This window comes from Calidris pugnax, unplaced genomic scaffold (assembly GCF_001431845.1).
Source record: "Calidris pugnax isolate Ruff unplaced genomic scaffold, ASM143184v1 scaffold17, whole genome shotgun sequence".
Lineage (NCBI taxonomy): Eukaryota > Metazoa > Chordata > Aves > Charadriiformes > Scolopacidae > Calidris > Calidris pugnax.
In genome coordinates, this window is record NW_015090794.1 from 6,747,365 (window position 1) to 6,765,585 (window position 18,221).

Here is an 18,221-nt window from a genome sequence, read left to right on the forward strand (position 1 = left end):
GAAGAATTTAAATAAGAATCTATTTGGAGCAAGTAAGATGACAAGCTGCAGAGGAGGGAGGTTAGGAGCCATTGGAAAGACCTTTTCATTGCTTGATCAGCCACACAGCCCAGCTCTGTAAACATGCTTAAAGAGCAGGCTGTTAAACACACAGCCTGTGAGCTGACATGTGTGGGAACAGAGAGACCAAGGAAGTCAGACTTCATATAGAATTGTTTTAAGCATCAATGCTTGGAGCAGAACCAGCAAACTGAACACGGAGCCCTTCTAAAAGGAATTAATCTATAAAATTCACAAGCATGATGGTAGAGGTTGGTCTGATGGTTAAAGCACTGCACTGTCACTTGAGAAACACAGGTTCCAGACCCTATTCTGCAAAGCTTGTGACAAAATAGGGAGTCACCATCTTTAGTAACACCACAGAAAGGATCCTTCCGCAACAGTGGCCAAAAAAAAGTTCCTCTTCCCCAAAAAAGTTCCTCTCCGTACCATTACGGAGATGACTGTTTTGGACTAAATTAATTTGATAATTTTCAATAGCATCCTTAGTTTGTCTGATTATATCTGTAGTCACAATAATATCTAAAAAATTATATATAATTTTATATATATAATATAATACCAGCATGGCCATGATTTTCCAGCATTTTACCTTATCTCAGCTATGTCTCAATCTGACTGCAAGCCAACTTGCTCACCAAGCAGGCAAATTCTGACAAGATAAGGAAAATGGAACTTGTCTTGACTGATCCCTCCAGGCTACACAGCCCACTGAACCTCAGTGCATGTGTCAGCACAAAGCATCCTGCACACTTCTGCTCCTCAATGGGTAAGAAAGAGTGTCACTCCCTGTGTGAGAGGAGAGGACAAAAATCATGTTGAAACTGCCAGAATTCAAGATTTCAAGAGAGAACAATGTCAATACTAAGCACTGTAAATCCCAGAGGCATTTTTAGCTATGGCGGTATTTACATTCCTTAGAGTAGGAAACCATGAGAAGAAAGATGTAGGAAAATCTTTGCACATCGTTCAGCAACACAATGTCTCTTTCAGCTTCATTGATCAGAAACAGATGAGAAACTGGTAGCAAACATCTGCACATAAACCACAGTGACAACTCTGAATAAAACTCAAAATGAATCAAAAACTAGTATTCAAAATAAGCTTTATTCTGCTCCCCAGTTAAGCCAACTTTATAGATGGCCTAAATAATGGGAATGATCTGTGGTTATTTCCTATTCCAGAGAAATAGATACATTAGTGGCTGTTTTCACAGCCTTTTCAACAAAACCATCCACAAAACACCCCAAACCAAACCCATTTATGCATTCTTTTGTCAAGTAAGCTCTCCCTACCCCACCCCCCCACTAAAACCCATAAAAATTCTTTAGTCATTATTATTTTTGTAAGTACAGGCTTCCATAAGGTACATTACTATTGTGAGTGAACCTACTCCATTTAAAAAACAAACCAAAATGCATTAATATTCTACAGGGGAAAAAACAGATTTAAAAATAATTCTCTACTCATATAGAGTTGTTTAGCATAAAGGACTTTTCAGGTTAAAAACCCACTTCTACATTAGCAACAGCTGAAAGCATACATTCTCATACTAAAAATAAAGTAAGAAAATACTGCTAATAACCAAGGCACATTAATAAAGGGAGGTTTGGAAAGCAGTAAAACCCACCTATTTTGGTTAGAACTGGGAACTTAATCAGGTCTCTTGCTTCCTATAACAGCCAGGTTTTATGGGTCACCCATGGCACAAAAAGATGTCTATATGCTAAGCCAGTCCAAAGTGTCCTACCTTGTTGTCAGCTCTGGGATCTCTAAGCACTAGGCATTTCTCACCTTTAACCTTGACCTGTTTTTAATGGCAAATCATTGCTTACAAAAACACCTTACCGCTGTAAAGGCAAATTTAGGTGTAGCAAGAATCCGATCAGCAAAGATGCCACAAAGAGCTGAGCAGCTTCCTTGCAGAAATACACCTTTCTCCACATAAAAACACTCCTCTAATTCTGTGTGCTGCAGCACACAACACCCATGACAACACCAGCACAATCAGAATTTAAGCCAGAACACCATGGTGCTGTATTAACACCAAAACCCAAGGCCTGAGGAGCTGCATATGGAATATTGGCTCTGTTGAACGTAGAGGGACAATGGCTGTGACTGGCAGTGTCAAAAGAAACAACTTTCAAGGAGCTATTTACAGCAACTGCTGTAGGAAGCAATTCTAAGTCCTGCACTGCTCGGCAGCATTGCTTTATCATAATAGCCACAGAAGTCAGGCCAGAGGCCAGTCCACGCAAGGCCACAGGAGGCCATTGCCAATTGCAGCTTCTTGTTCAGTTCCCACCTACATTGAGCCTCCTGTCTGATTACTCATTGATAGCCTCTTTAAAACTAAAGTTTAAAATTATTTTTTTTCTTTTTCCAAAGCCAGCCATGCTTTTCATAGCAGCATCTTGACAACACTTTGCGAGGGATGGTTCACTGGTCCCGGAATATTTGAAGGCCGTGTTCCAAACTCCAGGCGTTTCACTAACCTGCAAACACAAAATAGAAGTTAGTGCATTTCTTGCTCAGTTCTACCATCTTCAGAGAAACTGGTCACTTCCAGAGTACACCACTCAGCTTGGAAAATCAACAGATAAAAGAATATCACTCTGAGCCCTAAGTGAATCCATTACTTAACTCGGCTGAGTTTCCACTGTAACACAGGGCTCCATTTCCCTCCAAGTAGTGAGAAGCTATCTTTTACAGGTGTTGGAATTTCAGTTCTAGCATTACAGCAGTAGATGTATAATCAGCTGTGCGAATACATAAATGTATGACACTTGAGGCTTTCTTGTAGGAGCTTTCATGAGGTTTCTCCCCAGGCTGGGATAGCAAGTACAACGTGGAGCACTCCTTCCACACAACAACTCTAGTCACTGGGTAACAGGACAAACAAGTATTCCCAGAATAAAGGTCTGGCTGAATAATTAAATCTGGAACAAACTTAACTATAGGCACTTAATTTGCAGAGAATCTAAACAATGTGCAATACAGGATCTGCAGGGTTTAAGTAATTTGCTTAAAACTGCAAGTTACTATAATATTGCTGATTTTTCTTAATTTGTTTTAAAAAAGACAACTAATTCAAGGCACATGTATAGGTTGAATCAAGTAACTTCTTGTCAGCTGCTCCCTGGAAACACATCTTCACAACCATAAAGCATTCTGATTGAGTGAACCCATTATTTGCCTTTTTTCCAGTTCTCCCCATAAATGGGAATCTTAACTGTGATAAGATGCCATAATGTTCCTGAGACATCACTTCTTGTACAAGAACGTAAAGCATGAAACAAATTGAGCCAATAAGCAAGAGCTCCTCTATTGTACTTTGTCCCGTATAAACACCAGGTTTATAATAAAATACATATATCACATTTTCTTTGAATTTGTGGTTTTTAAAACTTAATTCCAGCTAGTCTTTGAAATTCAGCAACTTGTGATTTCAAATTTTAAACTGAGCTGAAACATTCAAATCACAATCCTGAAAAAACTAAGTTTCATATCTTTCAAAACCAAATCTGTCTCTACCAAAACAAATTTAATACTAAAGAGAACGGTATCAGTCACTAAGTTCTAACACCAACAGTTCTCACTAAGACACAACAGCAGAGAATGGCACTCACCCTGTATCACACAGAGGCTGATGAGGACTGAGACGTGTTTCAAGGACATCTCTGTTCATGTACATGGACACCGTCGTTCTGTTTGGGGACTGGTCATACACAAAGTTTCGGCAAGATGCAAGTTTGGACTCCAAAGCCTAATGCAAACATGTATAAGGCAAGCGTCAGATATCACCCTTCTCTTTCACAAGATGGCATCATGGCCAACCAAAATGGCATTGAGTGGGGTTTTTTTGTTTTTTGTTTTTGTTTTTTTTTTTTTTATTCCTTTTAGAATGAGTTGTCTAGTAGAGGAACCGGTTAGATCCCAGTGCCACATGAGTTCTGAATTTTTGAAGACATAAAGCCAGTCATCTCTTTAAAGCTGAATCTCTGGTTTGTAGGGGAGGTTAAGGAGTTGATGGTGTTCACCAGCAGGAACACAAAATCTTCACCTTCTTCAGGGAGATTTTGAAGTCTTTCTTACAGGCACCACTTTTCAGATTACTAAATGTTCATTTGAGTTGTCTGCTTCCCTAGACACATATTAGGTTATATGCACTAGGTAGTTCACCTAAGGGACCTGAGCTACAGATACCCTATTCTCTACCCACATGCTCCCATCCTAGATCATGCCACCTTTCTTCCTGGGTTACTCTTCAGCTGTATCAGTTCTGCAGCATAGCCCATCAACAAGTCACACAAATGCTCATGCCAACACAGGACTAGGGTATAAGGCAGAAAACAGAAGGAAGTCATGGGATAACTTTTCCAGCATCAGCACTACCTTAAATGTCAAGCTAAAGCTTAACATGACATTAGGCCTTGCTCAAAATACCACTAGATTCTTAAGGCAAACTTCACCAAAAACCCTCTGGAGAGCAGGCACCAGCCTGCTTTCTTCTCCACCATTCATGGGAGCAGATTTCTCCTAAATTTACTGATGTCAATTTATTCTTTCTGCACATGCACTTCCAGAAATCTGTAGAGGGAGTTCTTCTCCCCACATGGATAAGATGTTAGAAAAGCAGAGACAGCCCATCTTGATTTAGGGGTTGGTTTGAAACACACAAAGTCTAGACCAAATTTCAAGGCCGCAGTTAGTTGACCTGGGGGCAAGATACTCCTTCCAGCCTCCCCTGAGCAGCAGCACAAATAGTGCTGGCTGCAGTTACAGATAGCTCTACCTTTCCAAGAGCATTGGCCAACTGGTAATGACTCACCCCCACTTTTCGCAGCAAGTCTCCCACGATGTTAAGTGCAGATATTCTTGCAGCAGGTGTGAGAGGGGTTGTACCATAACTGTCCTCAAGACCTACAGGGCAGATTGAAGGAGGATACATCACTCATAGAAACAAAACAAAAACATAAAGCACATTGAAAGCAGAAGTCAGAAAACAGCCTGACATACAAAAAGGTAAAGATATTGATGTTTCCTCTGCTCTGTATCTCACCTCCAGATCTCCCATATCCATTAGGAATATGAAGCACTGTCTCTGAGACAGCTCGAGTTACACTGTCCTAAGCTCAAGTCTCCAGATGTGCTATAGCCTAGGTTTCTAGAGATTTGTTCTACCAGCCTACTCTGCATCTCTATTGCTGCAGTGGGACCAGAGGGATGTGTCCTCGGAGAGCATTATCATGTCTCCTTTTACTACAAATCTCCAAATCCTCTCACTTTTACAGAAGCATTAATTCCTCCACGTAAAACACATCATTTAGATTAAGCACACTGAAGCCCACAATCAGACTTTGTTATTAGTGCTCAAAGATACAATTTCAAATCATTAGAATGTGACAGTAAAATTCCCTGCATTTATGCATACACATGAACATAGCTACAGAAATTTCTGGCTTTAAGAACAAAGAGGATGGGAGAGTTAGTGTTAGAGGTTTGAAATACTGAAATAATCAGTGCTCACAAAAACCAAGTAACTGATACATTGACATGAAAACAGAGATCTAGTCATTTAGTACAGACAACTAGGATGACTTGTCAGGGTCCTGTTCCAGAGTAAAAAAAAAAGTCCCTCTCAAAGAGCACCCACTCTCACAGAGAAGCCAACTCAAACAACATAAGTGTGACAATGAAGTCCACACTGACGTTTTTAAAATCCTTCCCCTAATTTAGCCCAACATCTCTGGGACAATTGCAAACTAATACTATATTCCCAAAAGCTCTTCTTGTCCCTCACAATTATTATTACTGGACAGTTCAAATGAAATCGAAACAAACAGCCTATGAGTAAATCCCCAAAATCACAGTCTATGAATACTGAGATCATGGTGGCTGGATTTGGGTGCATTCAGCTGAAAACCTCAACTCTGGTCCTCCTCTTCTTGTTCCTTCTTTAGCCAGAAACTATAGTGAAAACAAGAGCATCAAATAGTATTTCTATGTTGTTTCCCTGTCAGTCACCTCTCCTAAACGTTGCAGGAGTGTGTAAGTTGATGTTGGGTGCCCGGTGCACCGAGGGAGTTGAAGGCACAGATAAGGATGCTTGAACTGCAGTGTCTGTTCTTTCTGTTTCCATGGTAGTTTGCATTGGTGTTTTGGGTTTCTCCTGCTTCTGCTGCACTGCAAGCTCTTGCCGTAGATCTATGAAGGAAGCAACACAAAGAGAACCTTTGGAGTATGTATCCACCAAGATAAAAACAGGTGAAAAAGTTTGTTTTGCTCAAAGATAGTTCCCCTTGTAAAAGTGAAGTCAAGTCACTTATCCTTGTAAAGACTACTTACTCCAGGCACATAGTCAGGATCTGGAAGATCACTAAACACTTTTCTAATATTGAGGCTCAAGGTGTTTTCCTACTGTTAGTTCAGTTGCAATTATCTGGCTTTAACACCCTTTCATACCCTTTTCACACAGGCTCCTTTTGAATCAGGGAATTGACTCCTTTCCAAATGTTACAGGCGGGCAAACAGAGGCACATCAAGACTAAGGCAACTTGGCACACCTTGGCTACGCTCCAGCTCTCTGCCAGGTTGACATCCTACCTATTGTACCTTTTCTCTTCTACCCTGGTTTCCATATGAAGGAAATCATGTGGTGAAAGCCACACCATTATCCAGCCAAGGGATAGAGCACTTCTGTCCCACAGCTTGGCTGTAGCTTACAGAAGCCACTCAAGGGCACAGAGTCTGAAAACAGAAGGCATCCATCATCTCTCTCTTCTCCACCCAGAGTTATTGACAGGTATCAAGAAGCTAACACACCAGGTTATTCAAAGGTAATTAGAAGTCAGTCACAGCCCTCCTGTTTTACTGCCCCATTAGTGCTTCATTGACTCCACTTTTCACAGGGGAGGAAACAATAAGGTTGATGGTTATTAAAGCTGACCTTCATGCTAACAGGAAGCCAAACCAGCACATGCCCAAATGGACTGACTCCTCTTAACCCTTTAAGGCACTGAAGCAGCACCACAGATTAGGAGAAGACTGGAACAGATTTTTCCTTCTGTGAGCTCCTCTAGAACAAGCTGAGGAGTTCCAGGACTGGGGGAACAGTCCTGAAGCTTCCTCATTTGCTTCTGCATTTCAGATAGCAGATTTAAAAGATGCAAACTTAGAAGCCAAGCTCTATGATGTATGGAGAGGACTGAACAGCTTCATACCAGGAAGGGAGAAAGGGAAAGAAAAATAATTTCTGTCTAACCTCTAGCTTCATCTTTCAGGCGCTGTACGGATTCCAGAAGGTTTTCCTTCTCATCCAGCTCACTCTCCAGAAAAGCATTTCTTTCAATAGCCTGGTTTAAACGCTGTTCAAAATCCTCCAGAGACATTATAGTAGCTCTGAAAAAGAGTGCACAAGATGTCACTACCAGAACATTCAAGTACACAGAGGAACTCCCCCTCTCACAAGAAATGGGATAATGTGGCATTTTTGTTTGGCTTGCTTTATTATTTTTTATTTTAGCTTATAAGGCACAAAAACGTGCATTGGGAGAAGCGGGATGGAAAAAAAAATTATTGCATTTCCTATCTGCCACAAACCACCTCACCACAATCATCACCTAAGTGACTAGTTCAGAAGGGCAGTGCTAATAAGCACAGCATCACAAATGGCTCAGTGACACTGTGTCCAGAGGACAGATCAGAGGTGGAAAAAGAAAAAAAATATAGGATGTGGGTCACCTTTTTGCTCTTTCCAAGTCATCATTTGCTTGCTCAAGTTCTCGAATGTATTTCTGAAGCTGATCTTTAATTGCTTTCGTCTGTGCCAAGTCATCTTCCAGAGCAGATATTTGCCTGTATCCTTCTGAATGCTGCATTTCAATCTTTTCCTAATCAAAGGCAAATCAAACAGCATATCAGGGACTTAGCTAAGCACATTCTCTTTTTGTGGCATTGTCTGAGCACCTTTAAAGGTAGAGGCAGATGCTGTGAAGTTATGCTTTTTTTTTTTTTTGAGAAACATCACCTTACATATGATAAAATGCCAACACAGCCAATTGCTCACATACTTTTGGGCTGCTGGCAGACAAGAGCTCTTCTTGTCACTCCTTATCAAACAATGGTGCTGGGAGCAGTTCCCAGCCTCCACAGCACAAGGCCACTCCTTGCTCTCCCAGACATCAAGACTCAACATAATCTCTGAACCCCAAGAGCTTTAGCAACACACAAAACAGGATGCAAGAGAAGCCACTTATTTTCAACTCCAGTAAAAAGTCAAGCAGTACTTCAGTGCCTAAATAACACAAACAAACAAAAAAAAAATCCAAGTGCAACACTTACATACTGCTGTGGAACCAGCAGGATTCTCCACTGCTCCTGGGGTTTTATTAGCCCAAAGCAGGTTCAGAGATCGCAAAACGTTTCAGGTGCACTTTTGCAACATACTTCAGATGTGAACCTAAAAAACCCCATCTGTCTCCCTTTACAGCATGTACATGAGGGTACATTTAAGAGAGGCACAGGAGGGGAGGAAGGTTTAACTTCTCCATTAAATTCTTCTCTCCTTCTATTGCGCTACATGCAGGGTTAGCTCCACATCATGTGACAGGGAAAGCTTCACAGCACCGTCTACTGCAATGCTTTATATTCCACCACCTTGCTATTAGATCACTTCAACATGCCACAGATTTTCTTGAAACTCCAAGGTTGCTGTATAAGTAGCATTCCTGAAGTGCTTTCTCCATCCAGAATTTAAGTACAACACACTTGAAGTCACTGAAAACAAATCCATGCACTGGAATTTAAAAGTCATGGCATGTAGTCTAGCATAATTTGATAATTTGAAGATAGCTATTTTAGCACATGAAATGCTTAGACAAGGAGAATGAAAAGAGATACCCATTCTGAATTAAGAAGTTTTTATTTGATTAGTGTGGTGACATTGCTGTAATTCCAGATCTCTGAAGCATAGTTACACACTGAATTTAAGAGCGCCCCAGGCTCTAAGAGGCAGATTACTTTCAGCTAGCTTTTCGAGACTCTCTAAACAAACCCTCCAAAGTGTTATTTCCATTATTTTTAGGTAGCGTGAACTCTGATTTCTGAGGTGACAGCAAGCACGCACACTAGCCTGGCTAAGGTCAAAGCCACAAGCTGTGTGGGCCTGTCAAGTTCACTAGCATTGACCCAGATGCAGACACCGACCCTTGATGTGCTCAGTTAACACTGCTGCTCAATAGCTTCATGAGTTTAATGCTTTGCTCTTGAATTGATTCAGATAAAAGACCAGAACTGCAAGGTTCGAGTCTTTGTTTTCAGCCAATTGTAATAAACTATCAGCTGATCTGGCCATCAATGGAGTCTCTGTTCCTTCACTGCAGGCTGTTACTGCAGTTTTCAGACTGCATGAATAGCCAATTGTTAAAACGTTTGTTTCAAGCAGAATATGGTTTAATAAAGTTATCTACTGTGAAGAATAATTTAAGATTTTCTAAATTATGTTTACACTCCTCTTTATGAGGTTCTGTGTTGTTTCTTATTATTTTCATTCTCAGCTGCTTTGGCTGGTTCATTGTGCCATCCTCTCATCCCGAGGATTTTCTAAAGAAGGAAAATAGTCCACACCCTCCTTAATTAAATGAACTGCAGGTTTTATTTTTGTCAAACTTACGCCTTCTCCCCAAACCCATCAGCTTCTGTGGGTTTATGTGACTACATGGAACAGTAGACCAGCACTACATACAACATGCAGAGCATTTAACATCTCTAAGGCACTAATACAAGAACAAAGACCAGTGCAACATCACAAATACAAAGAAACAAGCTATCAAAAAGCAGGAGGGAGGCAGAATCACTAAGTTGGTGCTAGAGGAATAGGACATCTGCCCGGAATGGAAGAGTATTTCCTTCAGACAGTAAATTGGACAACAGTTTATACAAAAGGCATTGCAAACCTGGATTAATTGGTATACCAATAACTTCACTCCCATTAACTCATTATTGCATCCAATCAAGTAGAAGAAGTGCAATTAAATTAATCTCTGCTTCCACAGATATTGACCTAGCCCTACAAAATACAGTGTAGTGTTTCTTGGGGGACTATACCTCACTTTTCATTAAAAGGCCAACATGATCAAACTTGAAAAAGGCACACCAATTTCAGTAACAATTTTTTTTCAAGTCTAAGAAAACTTACTAGTCTTTCATAAACCTGTCAACCAGCACAGGGTACTAGCAGCATCTTTAGTGAGACTGAAATGAGGCATAGATAGCTTTGTTATTTCTTAAGTCACTCTGGTAAGAAGTTCCACCTCAGTAAGTTCATATCCTTTACGTTTTATAATTATGGAAGTTAATGCTTTTCAGCTAGTTCTTAGTTTCACAGAAGGTTAACCAAGTGTAAAGAGGACAAATTATTTTTCCCTCAAGCACAGATAGATTCAGTAACGAAACCAGGACTGAAAATGTTTTATGCCTCTCAGTTCTATGTGTTACCCACCAGCCACTGCTTCCCAGCTTATCTGGAGTGCCAGACAATAAACACACAACTATGTAAAAAAGGGCTTAAAACTACTGAGTTTTCTTATGTAGTGCAAGAACACAGCTGGAATGTTTCTATTTTGATTGTTCTGCAATATTATCTGTGTCTGCACAACACAGACAGCAAGAAAGCTGTGAAGAAAAGCACTAAGTAGATGGAAGAAGGAATGAAACAACAGCTTTGTTATGTTCATGTTTACTCTACACTCTACTGTAAACAATTTTCTCCAGTCTCAAATCTATCCTGACACATAGTCACAACCTGCAAACAGGGGTTCAGGAACATTACCAAGGTATCCAGCACCCTGGCATTTCTTAATTTTTCAAGACTTCCTTTTTTTGCAGTTTTCTGTTGAATTTCTTTATAATGCAGAAAGTCCCTGTCTGCAAGGCAAGCTGAATCTGCATGTACCTGTCTCATTCACCTTTGCATTTGGGATGTACAGATACTGTGTGCATCATCCACTCTTACCTTAACTGACTCCAGTTCCATTCGCAGACGATTGTTTTCTGACAGAAGGTCTCTGTTTCTGGACTCTGTTTGCTGCAGCTGAGTCTCCAGTTCAGCTTCATACTCCCGACTCCCTTCTTGGAATTCACGCAATTCCTCCTGTGTATTCTCAGCACTAGAGAAAAATCCCAGCAACAGAACTCATCATAATGAACAAAAGGAAAAAAAAATCCTCTCCTGATACACTTAAGGCAAAAAAAAAAATACTGCCCTTTAACATAGAAGGTTCTATGTCCTTCTCCAACATACATATTCAACAGGAAAAGAGGACCACATGCAAATGTTTCCCTGTCAAGCATGAAAAGCCACCCCATAGCAAATTAATAAACAAAAAAAAAGCCCAAATAAACAGGTAAAGCCCAAACTCTGTCTTCACACTATAGGTGTCTGAGAACACATGGAGTCTCTAGCTTATACATTGTCCACTGCTATCTGCATATTTAATCTGTTATGTAATTCAATTATTTGTTTTGAAATACAAAGCCATTTTTGATTAGCAATAAAAAGTGAGAAAAAAAGAAAGATGGAAGCACAGATGTTCTTATATTCTTAAACAATTCTATCGAAATGATCCTCCAGTGCACTGGAAGCTCTGAACACCTAGTCTATGAAAGGACTCACCGATATCAGCATCTGAAAAGTCTGGATTATTTTTTTTTGCACCCTTTACTGCATTTAGAGCAATCTATTGAGCTAAAGGGAAGAGCAAAGTATATTCAAATCTTAGCCAGGGATCCTCCTCCATCTGTCAAACCATTCTTGATCCACACAGAGATATCAAGAGTGAACCCCAGCATCCCTTTCTCTGCCATGGCCTGGATCATTCACCCCCAACAAGGTTCTGCAGTGAGTTATGTTAATCTGGGCTGCAGTTAGAGGCACAATTTCAGCACAGAGAGTCCTACTCAGACCAGAGCAGGAACAAAAACCAGCAGTGCCACAACAGCACAGACTCACTGTTCAAATAAGCATCAAGGACTCTGGGCTGCTGTAGTTTATGCAGAAGCACTGCTACTGCTGCCACTCAAGATAGCTGAGCCACCTTGAATTTACTCCCCTAAATGGTGCTACCTATGTCTTTACACAGACTGTTATGCACCCCATCGAACAAATTAGAGGGATGAAGTCACTGCCTTACCACTGCTTGTATTTCATAGCCAGCTCTTTCCAGTATCTTGTTTCTTCTTCCACTGAGCTGAAGTGATGTCCTTCTGAGTCTTCCATGACTGGTCCTCAAAGTTTAAAACTCCTGTTCAACCTTTTCCCCCTGGAAAATTAAGGATCAAGCATAAGAATTAATGCAATGAGCTATTTCAGTGGTTTTTGCAGCAGACCACTGTACCCTTCTTCCTAGGAAGTCACTGCACTCCCGGAGACCAAGCTGAAGTCCAGCCTTGACAGGGCTCTGCCGGATATATCATAGATGTGAAAGAGTCACTCCTAAGTAATCAGGTCCCTTTCCCCAGTTCTCCTGAGGCTGCTGCCTGCTTTTGCCACATCCCCAGGGGTGAGCACCTTCCCCACCCTCCAACTACACAGCACAGAGCACCAAACCTCAACCTTCAGCTGCAGCTGTGCCGACACACATGGAACACAAGTGAAAGAGAAGACATCCCAGGCACAACTTCCACTCCAAAGACAGTACAATTAAGGTCGATTTCAACAACCCTAAAGACACTTACCATGAAATTAAAGAGAAACTTCAAAGAGACATAGATAAGGTACTCAAGATACTGATCTCCTGAGTTAACATTTCCAGAAACACCTAAGCTTTTTATGGACATAACCACTGGACACGTGAAAAATTTCTCCCTAGGTTAATACAGACAAAGCTATCCAACTTTAAACCTGAAATATCACAATCCATATAAGTCTGAGAGCCACAATATATCGGGGTACTTCAGAGAACCATGGGAGAAGGGAACTCCAAAAATTCTCAGGGAAGTGAGGATTTTAGAGATTTTAATGGGATACCACCTGACTGGACTAAGGTATGCACACAGATTGCAGCAACCCAGTGAGCAATCCAGGCCACCCAGCTGTCCCTGTGCCAGCATAAACCCAGGCACAGGACATAGTCCCAAATGGGAAGGACACATGAAAGAGCCACTGGGGAATCAAGAACCTTAAGTTGGTCACTCCCACTTGAAGACTTAAGTGCATGTTATGCTCTAATAAACAGGTCACTGGCAAATATCATTTTATATGAGTTAGCCTTGACAATGGAGAAACATCAAACCTGCCCATGTCCAACTCTGGTTAAGTCAAAAATTCCACATAGACATTATCCATTTAATGGAAACCCAAATAGATCAAGGACAGTAAATAAAGACGGAGTTGAACAATTCATTACAATTGGAAGTTGTCAGAGAAGTGTATTGCTGAAATCTATTGTCTGAGGAAACATGGTTCTACCAAGCTTCAGCACCAGAACTACTGAGCAAAACATTTTCTAGAGATAATCTTGATGGAATAAAGAGGAAAAAAAAACAACACCCAAAGCCTTCAAAGATCATTTAGATATCAGTCCTGCCTTCTACTCTTCTTATTTATGGCACTCAGTAGACCTTCTGAGCAGCATGTCATAGCTAAAGAAAATGTGCATTCACTGCACATCGATTGAACTCAACAGAAAAAATTATTCATAGACTGTGTTGAGATTTTCCTCTCCAGAAAATCATCTGGCTTAAACAGGATTAACAGCCATTTATCTAGTAACTCTGAGACAAACACAAGTAGTTCTTACCTCTACTACAGGCAAAAGCATCAAGTATTCAAAATAGTCTGGAGATCTAAAACCCAATTCGTACATACTCGAGCGATGCTGCAAAGCCCAAGTCCTTTTCACAGCCTAGGTGACTTTCAGGAGACTATTGAACAAAGAGTAAGCAGCTGTCACAGCTCTGTGGGCTGGGCCCACACACCTCAATGCACAGTATCAGCTACACACTCACCCAAATTACACTATTATTTAGAAGGGGAGCTGGTAGGTGAGGGGAAAGTTAGTAAGCTTTAGCTTTCATAATCCAGTTTCTTGACACAAAATGTTAATTAGACAAAGCTACATGTCTTCTTTCTAACAAATAAAACCACTGTGTGATGTATTGTCACACTTTCAGCAGCAAGTCTCAAGGCTGCTGTTATTTGTATGTATTTACAGAAGTATACACAGGGGAAAAAGAAGAGGAAAAAGAGCGTGAGTAAGGAAGAGTGATTTTCCAAATAGTACCTTTGACCATTAAAAAGAAAATCATACCAAGCATAATTAACATTCTTGACTTAGGATAGTTTACAACACATCTACTCTATTATTTTTAAGTGAACTGAAAGTGCCTTTGATGTTAATGAGCATGTCCTTATGCTCAAGGCACTGTGTACATACACACACCAATCCACACCGGTGAGGAAAAAAGAAGACTTTTTCTCTTTTACAGATGAGGGACAGGGAGGGAGGGTCAGACATGAAGAAATGATGCAGGTGCAATGGGAAACCAAGGACCAGCATCCATTACTGTGGTCAAACCACTTCAGAGAACAGCAAGCCAGAGTTTTCTTTAGATGGTTATTTCTCACCACTCAAACAGGAATTTTCTGTATTTCTTCAAGAACAGAGATTCCACCCAGGGTACGCCTGGCTTTCCTACACAAATTAAAATATATTTCAGAAGCCTCCAAAGAGAAATTCTTCTGACACAAGCGTTATAATAAATTCCACATCTGTGTTCAGACAGTCAATAAAAAAATTAAAAAAAAAGTCAGACAAGGTAAAGATGAAGCACAAGACATCTTGCTCCTAAAAGCTTTCAAACAACCTTTTAGAACCAAAGGACAGAGTTCCCATTGGCCTCAAAAGCTTGAATGTGCTCCCATCTGGCTCCCACTTCTGTTTTTACACAGCACTTTGGAAGGACTAAAAGAATGTACTAATTTGCATTTTTTTAAATTCTACAGTCACACACAAAAGAATTTTCCCTGAGCCATAAGACTCCGTTCCACAGAAGCATAAAGATGCTGTCCCCTTTAGCTTCTAAGTATGTCCTTGTAAACATGAGATTACAGACCATCTGAAGATATTATCCTTTAAGAGTACACTGTTTCATGGTTACCATTACTAAATAGCACTTATAATTTAAAATTAATTGTTAAACTGCAAATATGTGGAAGCATCATGGACCTATACTTATTCCACAGAAATGACACAACATGGCAGAGATTGTTTCACTACTGTCCCATGCCACAGGCACATGCCTTTAATCTGCAATGCACTAGCTCACAGGGATATTCAAACTAACCAGAGATGCAAGATGCAAACTTAAACTAAAAAGAAACATTCCAAGTTTTAGACAAAGCAATAAAGCTTTTTTTGATTTTCTGAAATTTACTTTTAAAAAAATAAAAAAACCACATAGATCTTTCTAAACTGCCTGTAGAAAGGGTAGGACTTTGACTTTTTGTTTTTTCCTCTTGCTGTCTTCTCCCCTTGATTTTTAACAGCTTGGAGACGGTATGCGAAATGCCTTGAAAGTAATTAATTAATCCAATTACAAACTTCTCGTTGTCTAGGCTCACTACAAAAGGGGCAAGAGCAAGAGGGGTGAAGGAGGCCGTAGCAATGCTTTGTTAAACATTGGCTAATGTAGAAAAAGTAAGAAGAGAAAGTCACAGTCTATAGCAGGCACATACTGGCTGCATCTTCCTTGATTTCACACACACGAAGCCAGAAGAAACATCTGGCCAGACTTGCTGCATGCAAGCAGCATCAGTGCTGGTCACAAACATTACAAAACCTCTACATCATACAGGAAGGGGAAGTGTTCATGGGTGGGGAACGGACTTCTGCAATGAGAAAAATACCTCAGCATAAACGCTGCAGGAAACAATTTCATACAGCTGAGAGCAGAATTGCAAAATTCTTAAGGAAAAAAAACATTAAGAAAAGCTACACGTTAAATTACTTAAGTCACTTCAATTTGGGAATCAGAGTCTGAGTATACCAAAATCATGAGGACCTCAACTTAGACTCTGTTTCAGTCCTAGAAGAAAGGGCTCAAAACAACCCTGCATACTGAATACTTTTTCTTTTAACAAAAGAACATTTTAGCTTGGTGAACCATGTTGGCCTACCTTTGTAACAATGCCTGATGGTCTAAGTCAAAGCAATTCATATTGCAATAAAAATGTAAAGCAGTACCATAAATACTACTAAATAATCCACGGCAGAGATGATGAAGCTCCTATAAGACATTTTTTCCTAACTATAAACCAAAACAAAACTGCTCTTCACTCCTGAAAAGTAGCTTTCCCACCCTATAAAAATTGCATTTACTTAAAATAGTCCCCTTGCAAGGCCCTATTTTCTTTTGTTTAAGCAACACAAAAGAAAATCACCACAACAGGGGAAGAAAAGGAAGAGGTCACCGGAGTGCCAGGATTACCACAGAATCCCACCGCCAGCACTGAATAGAGTTACCATCTTCTCAGGGTCTTCTCTACCAAAAAAGCTTAACACAGCAAAGCCCTCCTCTTTTCAGACACGGGTCCAGCTCCAATACTTCCGAGTTTCCAACGATTCCTAAGTTTTCTCTCCCGCGATGCCTGACCTTGGCGCTCCAGCGGGAGCCCGGCGGTGCCCGTTCCCGTTGGGAGCACACGCAGCCGGGCGGGCGGGAGGGAGCGAACCCGGCGGGCACGTTTCCCACGCTCCCCTCCCAACCACGAGAACAACCCCACAAGCAGAAGGCGCTTCCCGTCCGCCAGGAAGGATGCGGGAACGAACGGGAGAGTCGCAGCCCCATCTCCCCCTCGCCTCCCTGACCTGCCCCGATTACCACCGCAGGACTCGGGACACCCAGAGGGGCTGCGCCGCACCGAAACCCACCCTGCCCTTCCCTGCAGGCGGCAAGGTGGCTCCGCCAGAGGGGGAAGCCCCGGGGCGCTGCCCACCCTCCCTGCAGCCCGCCGGGGGACGCGGGGCAGCCCCGTGCTCTCACCGCCGCCGCAGGACCGCGGAGCTCCGCGCCGGCAGCCGCCGCTCGCCCCGGCCCGACACGGCCACCCCATTGGCCGCCGATCACGTGCCGCAGGGAGCTCAGCCAATCAGCGCCGCCAGAAGGCGCCTGCTGGAAGGTTTGGAAACTTTGGCTACTTTCAAAAGGCGCTGGGGGGCGGCGGCCGGGCCCGGCATCGCCCGCTGCGGCACCGGCATCGCCCGCTGCGGCACTGGCCCGCCCTGCCCGACCCCCCGCCGCTGCCGTTTCGCCACCGGGCGCAGCCGTGCTCCTCCGGAGCCGGGAAGGACGGCCCATGCCCGGCTGCGTGCTCTGTGCTCGCTCACGCCCAGCCCTGGCACACGCCAGCCACCTTCCGTCGGACTACATCCCCTCGGACGTTAACGGTATAAATTTGCCACCCTGCTGCAGTTTTAAATGCACGTTTCCCCTTGAAATGTTCCAAAACAGGAAAAGCTTTACATCAAATATCATTATTTTTATTAGTGTTATTCCAAAAGCCTCTGCTGAAAGAGCAAGCAGTGAGATTGTGACTCCTAAATATCCGTGCAAGGTTTTTACACTAAAGTCCCCTTTTCACAACCAAAGAACAGGCGCCTGTGTCACCGAATCCCGGGTCGCAAGGACAAAGCAGCCTATGAAATATTAGACGCTTGCCCTCCTCTAAGCGTGATGTCACCATTCCAGAAAACAAGCTGCAAGCCCCCGCAGGGGATAGGAGCTCCCCACAGACAAAGGGCCGGGGCTGCAGCTCCACACAGCCCACGAATCACTCACCGTGCCCTCTCCTCACGCAGGGTGGGTGCGAAGGGGACCCAGGTGTGCGGAGCCTTTCCCCAGCGTGCTCCTTCCCCGCCGTGTGCGCAAACACCTGGTCATGAGGCGTGTCTGGCATTTGTTTCCTGAGTCAAAGCAAAAACACCAATTATCACCTAGGTGTAGATACGCTCCAGCTGACATACATAGGGCCATACGTCACCCAGTATCACTTCACACCCCTGCGGCACGTTGTACAATCGGCTGGATGACAGGCAGGCACCCACACGCAGGGGCCCTGATCCCGGTTTCAGCCACTCCTGTGGTGCAATACCAGGCCTGGA

At 42.3% G+C, this 18,221-nt stretch overlaps 1 protein-coding gene across 3 annotated transcripts; it reads right to left on the bottom strand.

Annotated features, from left to right (window-relative positions):
• Positions 1-1,148: 1,148 nt before the first annotated feature.
• On the bottom strand, positions 1,149-18,000 carry NDE1 (nudE neurodevelopment protein 1). Of its 3 annotated transcripts, none has more exons than XM_014936670.1 (9): positions 17,899-18,000; positions 12,252-12,380; positions 11,075-11,228; positions 7,804-7,952; positions 7,325-7,461; positions 6,088-6,267; positions 4,892-4,983; positions 3,690-3,826; positions 1,149-2,555 (listed from the first exon to the last, which is right to left on the bottom strand). In XM_014936670.1, the coding sequence occupies exons 2-9, from the start codon at positions 12,335-12,337 to the stop codon at positions 2,462-2,464; spliced, it is 1,029 nt and encodes a 342-aa protein (XP_014792156.1). In that variant the 5' UTR covers positions 12,338-12,380; positions 17,899-18,000; the 3' UTR covers positions 1,149-2,461. The 3 variants fall into 3 exon arrangements, with proteins under 3 accessions (XP_014792156.1, XP_014792155.1, XP_014792157.1); XM_014936669.1 differs by lacking the exon at positions 17,899-18,000 and adding an exon at positions 17,104-17,203; XM_014936671.1 differs by lacking the exon at positions 17,899-18,000 and adding an exon at positions 16,992-17,075.
• Between the last annotated feature and the right edge of the window lie 221 nt (positions 18,001-18,221).